Source organism: Rhipicephalus microplus, unplaced genomic scaffold (genome assembly GCF_043290135.1).
Source record: "Rhipicephalus microplus isolate Deutch F79 unplaced genomic scaffold, USDA_Rmic scaffold_858, whole genome shotgun sequence".
Classification (NCBI taxonomy): Eukaryota; Metazoa; Arthropoda; class Arachnida; order Ixodida; family Ixodidae; genus Rhipicephalus; species Rhipicephalus microplus.
In genome coordinates this window covers 11,152-20,516 of record NW_027465411.1, presented here as the reverse complement: position 1 = coordinate 20,516, position 9,365 = coordinate 11,152, and the positions used below count along the sequence as shown (strand labels likewise).

At 47.5% G+C, this 9,365-nt stretch overlaps 1 protein-coding gene across 1 annotated transcript; it reads right to left on the bottom strand.

Moving 5' to 3' along the window:
* Window positions 1-3,777: 3,777 nt before the first annotated feature.
* LOC142795780 (uncharacterized) lies at window positions 3,778-6,531 on the bottom strand. Its single transcript, XM_075886125.1, has 2 exons — window positions 5,073-6,531; window positions 3,778-4,454 (listed from the first exon to the last, which is right to left on the bottom strand). The coding sequence occupies exons 1-2, from the start codon at window positions 6,426-6,428 to the stop codon at window positions 4,164-4,166; spliced, it is 1,647 nt and encodes a 548-aa protein (XP_075742240.1). The 5' UTR covers window positions 6,429-6,531; the 3' UTR covers window positions 3,778-4,163.
* Window positions 6,532-9,365: the final 2,834 nt, after the last annotated feature.

Here is a 9,365-nt window from a genome sequence, read left to right as displayed (position 1 = left end):
CCTTCTCGAGTCCGGTGTATGAAGGGTGCGTCCCACCTGGCTCCTCCGCGCAGTGCAGTACGGGCGTATCTTACCGGAATCATTGCGAAGTTGTCCCCGTTGACCATTTGTGGTGAAGGGTGGCGGTCGCGTCTTAATCCTGCGGTCGTTCCTCTTCCGACTTGAGTGGTCGGTTCCGGAGCCCCTTCGTTCGGTCCATTGTTGGGCCCAAGACCGTGGGGATGAGGGAGTCCCGGTTATTTGTTGAACGCCATGATCGGCTGCCGTGGGACAACACTCGCTCGGTGCGTTCAGTGCGGCCGGACACACATCACGCACATTAGTCTCTCCGCGACTTCTTGGCTGTCTCGTCGTACATGCAGGGACAAAATATACTCAAGAGAGGCACGACCCCGAAGTTGATGATGATGAACTATAAGCATGACTCACACCCACTCTGCGTGATTGGCCAAGACACGAATGGTGAGAAGTGTTTCCATATGAACTGCATATATGATGAATGGTAAAATATTTGGAAGAAATCATACTCATTTTGAGATTTGCCTTCAAACGACCCCGATTCGACTAAAAAAAATTTCCTACAGCAGAACAAAGTTCCCGGTGACGACCTAACTAGGGGGCTCCCAAGGAAAGAATGCTAGAAATAATAAAATGTAATCTAAACCAATTAAGTCACTTTGAGAATGTTCCTACTCAGTAAGTAGACGCGCCTACATGACAAAAAATTATTCTCAATTGTTTCGTCTTTGTTGCAAAAGGAGAGAAGAGGAGAACGAGCCAGATCAGCTCTATGCATACAACAATTTAGTTTTGAAACTCGACAGCGTAGTTTTGTAAAATTATCTTCCTTTGGTGGCGATGATGATAATGATTTTTGTTATACTGGCGCATACCCACAAGGGGGAATCGGCCAAGAACCGGGTGGTTTTACGAACATACCTTTAAACTGAATATATATATATATATATATATATATATATATATATATATATATATATATATATATATATATATCGAAAAGGAGAACAATCGAAAAAGGAGTACACCTGAGCGAAAATGCAGGCTATCAGAGGTGATTTAAGACAAAGGTAGTGATGGGTCCAAAACGATTGATATAAAAAAGCACACTAACAGGGCAATCGCTTTGTTTCAAATATGTAGTCAGATACCGCAGAGCAGGCGTCCCTGTGGCTATACCTTAATTTAATGCTGCCAAACGATAAAATTACTGCCACATTTTAGAGTTCGAAGGGCTTTCTTTTTCGTCGTTTTCCCCTCGTTCCACCAAGGTATGGCTCTTATCCATTACGATGTGTCAGAGAGAATCATGTGTGGTCATGAATCATGGCACTGGCATTCTCAGGAAGTTGGGGACAGAGAGAGAATAAAACATTTATTTGCGACCTAGGAAGGAATGTCGGTGAGTGTGATCCTTCCGGGATCCCGTTGGCACGAGTCGCTGTCCTCGCTTGTCTCACGAGGGCCTCTTGTGTCTTCGGGTCCGAGCTGGACAGATCTGCCTCCCACCCTACAGTGTCGTGCTCTGGCTTGTAGAGGGGAATTGTGTGGGCATTCCCATACCATGTGGTGCAGGGTGGCTGTTTTAGTGGCGTAGAAGCTGCTTTGTGGTGCGTATGTGTCGGGATCTATCTAGTACAGTATGTAAGGATTGGGGCAAGACTAGGTCTGCAGGCGAAGCCACGCTACCCGAGATTTTTTACTGAGCTTTGGCCCCGGCGTTGGAAGTTTCCGTCTTTCTAGTCTTTGATGGTTTAGAATATCTGTCCATGTTAGGAGCGGGTCCCTACGCATAGCCTAGGGTGGGTGTTTTATGCCGGGGTCCGAGGTCCGGAAATTTAATTATCTGGCCGAGGCAAGGGCGCGCTCGTTGCCTCTAACTGTGCAGTTGCCGGGTATCCATATAAGCAGTTTCCATTCGCCCTCTGAGCGTGAGGACGGGGGTTGTGTAAGAAGTCGATGCGCAATGGGGCCAATGTGGCCTTTACAAAAAAATCTGGTAGGCTGCTTTTTAATATGTTAGAACGAATGTGGACCTTGGATTTTGTGACGTGAGTGACATGCGTGATCTCCGAAACGCATGTTGTTAACAAGGAGAGAACTCGCGTATGCCTGCTGTTTCTTTTTCAGTCAGTTAATTTCTTGAGAATGCTACAAGCATTTATATTAGGCAGAGGGTGCTTTTTTTGCAATCCCCCCAGTTAAAAGATTGCGCATGAGCTTACTCGCGCATTGAACATCAGAAGCTGAGGAACACTTCGTATCGGTAAGGATAGGAACCCTCTTATTAGTGCTACTATCCGAAAGAAACAGGGTGCCATCGATGTTTATCTTGTCATATATGAATGTGCTGGCGTCAATTGCAGATACACTGTGTGCCTCCGTCAAGGACACTGGGTGCTTTCGAAGAGACACTCGACGCGTCCTTCACGGACAATGGAGGTGTCCGTCAGAAACGCTGCGCGCGTCCAACAGCGAGGCTGCATGCCCCCTCCTTCTTCGGCGCCTATAGAAGGCGGGCGCGTCTATCACCGGGCTGCTTCCTCGTCCACGTTCGGTACGTACGTTGTAAATATTGTCACAAAGCGATTGTCAATATTGTCAATATATGTAACTATTGTCAATATAAGCAATTTGTTTCCTTCTGGCTGCCTCTTGCCTCGCCACTGCCTGGATACTACTGCAGCTGGCCATGGCGACCGTGAGCACGTTTGTTTTGCTGGCGCTTGTGTGGCACGTGTGCGGGGGAGCAGACGAAATTCAGCATGATGTGCATCACAGCCTCGACTGATCACGTGACAAACCACTTATGCATCGACGTCACTGCTGAACTCGATGCCGCGAAACCGAAAATGGCCCACATATGTATAGTAGAGGAATATAAATTATTGGGCGAAAATACATGAATCTTGGTGCGTGTATCATGCTTCCTGGAGCGGAAGGAAACGATTACAGCAGAGAAAATGCATGCCACAAATTTGGCGGCACCACCCTTTAAGATCCATGGATGAAACAAGTTTATCTAGGGACCGTTTTTAGCTGCCTATAGATATTTCAGGAACATAGTGCCACCCCGTTTTCTTTCAAACAGTGTGCTCGATATTTTTTTCCTCGACGGATCGAACATGATAAACACCCGTTGATTATACTGCGTGCGTATCAGCATTTTGTCGCGTCCTCGAGGTTCACACGGCCTTTTTTTTAAAGGGAAAAAAATTATATTTGCCACTGCAAGCCAAAAACGGTACAAAACGCGTGCGCGGTTGAGTTCGAATGGCTTGGCAGACGAAAACATCAAGAGAATGTTAAATTTAAATAAAATAAAAATTATTTTAATCAAGTAATAATTACAAAGAACGCGCACTTGGACCACTAAGGCCACAAACGTTGCCAACGCCCGTTATGGGTCACGAAATTGTTGGTTTTTTACATAAGCAAGTTTCAACGATGTACAACTGAATGAAACCAGAGATGTTGTGATGGTACAGGTAAGGCTAAACAGGCCACAACGTTACTTTGCTAAGCTTCAGGACATGAGTTTGAGTCCCAGCTACAATGGCCCCATATTGAAGCGATATAGAAAATGCGAAAACACGAGTCTGCTTAGATTCGGGCGCAAGTTGAAGAATACCACGTTCTCGGACCGTCATCTACCCCTGCAGAATACACGGCATACGGCATGTTTTGGAGCGTCAATCAGCTTTAATCGCCATGTCAGGACTTGTGAGCTCCAATAGAGTATAAAACTTGATAGGAATGTTGGAGACCAAATGGTAGTGCGAGTGTTGCACACTCGTGTTTTATTGCAATGATGCTACATAATACCACGTCACAAGTTGCACATGAGTAAAGATACAGACCCAAATGCGTGTCGAAATGAAGCCAGGGCTACGGCACGTGTCCTCGGTAAAAACATTCATTAATAAAAACGTAGGCTAGGCTTAAAATCCCAGCTGTTAAACAGTTAAAACTGATTGATCAGGTACATGTCAAACGAAAGTGAATGAAATATATACATGAAACGGTCCGCCGCAGAGTCTGCTTTAGTTCGACGGCAGTTGCACTTGGGAAATGGTGAACCATGACGGAACAAATGAGCGTCCTCGAATAGGCCAAATGCGGCGACTTCTTGCCGGCAGCTGGGTCTAGAGTTCCCGGCGACATGGCTTTACGAGCGCGATGAACGTCTCCGTGGAGCACATGATGCAGGGCTTGCCTATGAAAGACCGACCCTCTGTATCACCTCCCGGCAAGCGGATCCACGTAGCGCTGGTCTCCTCGTCCGTTTCAACATCTACGAAGTGAATGTGCAAGTAGTAGATGGATGGGAGAAGATAGGCCATTTGTTGGACAATCAGCAGCGCTTTCGACGACCGCAGCCCAGTGTAGGACAGAATGCACAGGAGTTCGAGGGCCTCCGCAGGGCACAAGGAATTCTGCAGGAAAGGGAAATTGTTTTGACATGCTAGAGCGTTACGAAGGTGTTTCTTGGGATCAAAAGCACTGGACTAGATACTAGACTGTAGTGTACTATGCCAAGTGGCTACTGTACATACGCACGACCTCTTGTCCCCATCATCCTTCATCCCTCTTGTAGAGTACTAGGCTAGAGCGAACTAGCTCGGGCCGACCTCTCTGCCTTCTAATAAAATCTCTTTCTCTCTCTCTCTCTCTCTCTCTTGGGTTACATATCGAATTCAAAAACCTACAAATACTGACATAAGACACCGAACGCAGAGCGACGATATAATAGACCACACTCTCAACAGTCAGGCAATGCTTTCTACGTGGCGAGCACCTGCCAAGAGGGACTCAAGCTTCACCCTGGAAGAGAGGGAGATGCTTCTATGCAGCCCCGCTATCACTGATAAGCTCACTGCTGACCAGAGGGCCCGCGAGGTTGCGGCAGGCTTGGCTTGCTGGTCCCTGCGTGGGCCCGAGCCGGGTGCGTGACCCAGTCGCGTTCGCAGGACCAAAATAAAGTTATTTTGGTTCCTACACGTGCCGAGAAATAGATCTGAATATGCGCGTCAGGCCAACAAAAGGAAAAATACCTGGAAAGACTCGCTCTCGAAATCGATGGCCGACAGCTTGACGACGACCGAGCGCAGGTTCGTACAGTAGCGCATGGCCTTCGATAGCGCGCCGAAGTCGTAACGAGGTTCGTCAGAGATGTCGATGAAACGCAGGTGGGCCACCGGGCACCTCTCGAGGAAAGTCAAGGATGCCAGGTTCGGCACGTTGCTCAGAGTGAGGCGGCTCGAGCTGCCGCAGAACAGGCCCGCGTCAGCAGGTGCCACCAACAATTCGCCGTCGCAGTGGTGACAGCTGTTGTGGCGCCCTTCGAACTTGAGCCGAATGTCCAGGTCCTCGATGTTCCCAAGGCGGATGGCCAGTCGGTGCACCGCGCCGACTTGACGCAGACCACAGGGCGGCAGGGACAGGGCACGCAGCCTCTGCAAAGCGGACGTACGCAGCAGAGTCGTGAAGTCGATGTCGTTGTCGAAGTGCACGGAGCTTAAGTTAAGCTCGACGAGATTCGTAAGCATGGCGAAGAAGTTGCGCAGGGCTAGGGCGTGCACAGCGCATACAGTCGGATAGAAGACATCGTGGAGTTCTTCCGAGATAAGCAAAATGCACATGCTTTTCAAACAGGCCCAATCGTGTCCCGAGCAGGCGTACGTAAAGCACCTGTCGAGATTCGGCCCGGCGAAGGCCACAATCACCACAGGTCCAGCCGGAAGCGTGACACGCGATAAGGCCAGGTCGTAGAGCAACCTGTAGTTGCAGCCTGAACGGTTCGCCCTGAACAACGCATTGGCATTATTATCGATGGCGGTCTCGGGTGGCCACTCATCCAGCGTCTTCGTGGCCTGCGACTCGCAAGTTGTGGCCAACTCCCGCAGAGCTGGCAGAAGGCCATAAGCGCGATAGCACGCAAAATAAGCTACGAATAAAGAAGCGTATCGTCCAAAGTGCACATGAACGTGCGTCGCGTACTGACAGAACGGCAAAAAGGCCCAAAGCACTTTCAAGTTCTCGGGGCTTTGAACTTCAAGGTAGAGCCTTCGAATGTTGGTCACCTTGCCATCGTTTCGCACGCCCACGTCCCGTATTCTGTTTACTTCCTCCGCTGCGTCGTCTGCAGTCTCGACCAGCGAGAATTCGAGGCTAGTCACGTTCTCCAACGAATTCAGCAGCAGGTCCAGGAGATGGCTCGTCTTCAGGGGACACGCAGTGCAGGACAGCGTCTGTAGGCTGTGAAGGCCGGATAAGAGTGACAGGAGGTGGGCCGGCTGCGCGACGATGCAGTTGGATATGTTCAGCGACCGCAGGTTGCCCTGCACTTCGCCTATCTTGAGCCCAAGAACGTCCTCGCTGGCGTTGGCGGGAAGCTCGTACGACGACATTGCGCGCTCGTTCGTGGGCGTATGCACCAAGCTCGATCAAGCGGCAGCCGGATAATGCGCGCATCAACGCGTGTTGCCACCGGTATGTACGAAGGCTGTTATCTCGTATCATTTCTAAGCCTAGAAAGAGGTCACCTCTTGATTTGATAAGTTGTTATGGGGGCGTTTACGCGCAATACGGAAAGCACGTGCGCACACTTTACAATCTTTGCTATAATCATTCATTGGTTATGTTGTCGGTTATTCATTGTCAGGGTTTCAGAGTTAGGCACCCAGAGGTCAAACCACACCACTTTATGTGATATATATAGCGCACACGTCATGTTGCGATCGGTGTGTGTGTGTGTGAATGTGTTTCGGCTGCAAGTCAGCACAGTATCGCGATAGTGCTTCAGAGGTATATTTTTGAATATATGTCTGTATCTATAGATACTTGTGAAAAATGTATTTTTATCTCAATAGTGAAAATGGCTTTACGATGTATCGATTGTATTGCTTGCGATGCCATTCAGGACATGCCATTCAGGATTAATATTATTATTATTATATTATTATTATTATTATTATTATTATTATTATTATTATTATTATTATTTGTCGGAAAAGAGCAAGGGCGTGTTTCTAAAAGCGGAATGAGGGTTTCTTTTTGTGCCAAGACAAGCAAAGGCATGCCGTTCGGTGGGCCACATAGCGAAAGGTGATACAGTTTCTCCATCACGCACAGAGTGAACGTTGTTGGTAAATCGTGCGAAGCCACCGACGGCAGAATCGCGGAGGCGTATATTGTTGCCAACCTTTGCCGACGAAAGTCGCCGTCTCTCTAGAGTAGAACGGCGTGCGCAATGTTTATGAGCTTGCACTGTTTATGCTTGGAGGCTTGTCCATCGCCGTAGCCGCTCCCTCGATGACGACGAAGAACAAGCGATTTTAAGAGCCCACGTTCTCTTTCTGCATCACAGCACGTGCAAGGTAGCCGCTATACGTCATGGCGATGAAGCAACCAGTGTGCCACTATGCCCACATCTCACCTGCTTGCCATTCCCACGAACGAACAAGATGTGCGAACATCTTTTACGTCTTCGGTCGCACAGGAAGAGGCCGTTTACTGACCGCATTTACTTCCATATTGCTGTCAGACAGCTGCTCATCGCTATCGGAACACCGTACATTTCGTCTTCAGCGCCATCCATGGCATTAGAAATTCTACGTTTTCCCGAGTGCCTTTACAACCATATTTAATAGACTGCCGAGTCGAACTTCGGCCACCCGTCTGGCGATTTCCTCGATAGATGCACGATTCAGCATATATATTGCTGGTAGAAAAGATGCGGCAGTCATGACCATAGGCAAATATGAGTTACTTTCGATTTGTACGTGAATGCGATGCATATGCAATTTTGAGGCCCATTTTTCCCCGAAAAGAGGGGCGCTTTGGAATTGGGGTAAATACAGAAAGGCATACTAGTGGCGTGACGCCACTCGAAGAAATTCAGAAGCACGCGCGCCTTTATGTGCCCAGTGTCCCGCATGTAGGACGCTGAAACTTTCGGTGTAACTCGAGTGTTTTTTTTTTCTGTAAAAAAGCTAGTTCTGCCTAAGGACCGTTCAACGCACTTCCCGCACAGCCGCAACGCACGTGCCGGGACCCCCACCGCACGCAAGCGGGGGACAAATAAGCCAAGTGACGACGCTGTTTCACCCTCCGCAGCGTCACCAATTGGCTTATTTGTCCCCTGCTTGCATGTAGTAGGAGCCCCAGCACGTGCGTTGCGGCTGTGCGGGAAGCGCGTGGAACAGCCCTAAGGTGCGTTTATGACGTCCTGCCCTCCTCACATTGCAAGTCTACGTAATCACTGGGCTACGAGTATACCCACGCGCTTGTACACTGTAAAAAAAAATGTCTCGGTACACAGCAAAAGCTGCTGGTAAATCGTTGCCGGAGGCATTCTGTAAATGAGTAACAGCAGGCTCCGTATCACGAAGTCTCTGTTATACATTTTTCCGTATTCTCTTTCACATCATATCTGTATTCCTGAACACAGCAGATCTGTTATTTCAAACACAGCAAATCTGTTAACCCAAACACAGCAAATCTGTCAACCCAAACACAGCAAATCTGTCAACCCAAACACAGCAAATCTGTTAACCCAAACACAGCAAATCTGTTATTCCAAACACAGCAGATCTGTTATTCCAAACACAGCAAATCTGTTATCCCAAACACAGCAAATCTGTTATCTCAAACACATCATGACTCTGTTTGTAGGAATACAGAATTTGCTGTATTTAGAGGAGGAATAAACGGAGATCGCTGTAGAGCAGTCTGGCTGTAAATTATTCCGTTATTATTAATGAAAACAGAAGCTTCAGTAAAACACCTGGTTTCGTTTAATGGCTTTTCTGTGCTTGACTAAGGTTTTGTGTAGTTTCTTTGCCTTGAAGGAAAGAGTTGTTTCACTGAGCATAAAATAAACTTAGTTTTGGTAGTAACTTAATTTGTGAAAAACTAACACAAGCTTTTGTTGACCAGTACTGTCGAAAAGCCGATGTTTTACGGGATGGAATGGAATGTTTATGTGGCTGCCTGTAGATTCTCATGATTGAGTTTTATGTCCAATTTTATGTACTGTTTCAACCTACACTAATGCAGTCTTTATGTACTGTGTGTGTGTAAACCACCCCTGCTGCTGCATACCATATAAATAATAATGCAACATTAACAAAACACAGATGAATTTATTTACATATAATACATGTGCTGTAGCTTGCTACATCACCATTCTTCATCACTTCAGCATGTTTATGCCTGAAAAGAATGTGAAAAACAAGTGATCAAATGAATGCAAGAAGCAACTTACACACACTTTATAATGCCTTCTCTGTGTATGTATATGGCCCTTGATACAAAAAGTAGGGGCACGTGGTAGAGCAAAATGT

What these genes read in the sequence shown, in the direction of transcription:
- LOC142795780 (XM_075886125.1), bottom strand. Translation starts at nt 6,428, where the DNA reads ATGTCGTCGTACGAGCTTCCCGCCAACGCCAGCGAGGACGTTCTTGGG. An exon ending in TCGAGAGCGAGTCTTTCCAG is followed by an intron (nt 4,455 to 5,072) that starts GTATTTTTCCTT and finishes CCTTTCCTGCAG; the next exon opens with AATTCCTTGTGCCCTGCGGA.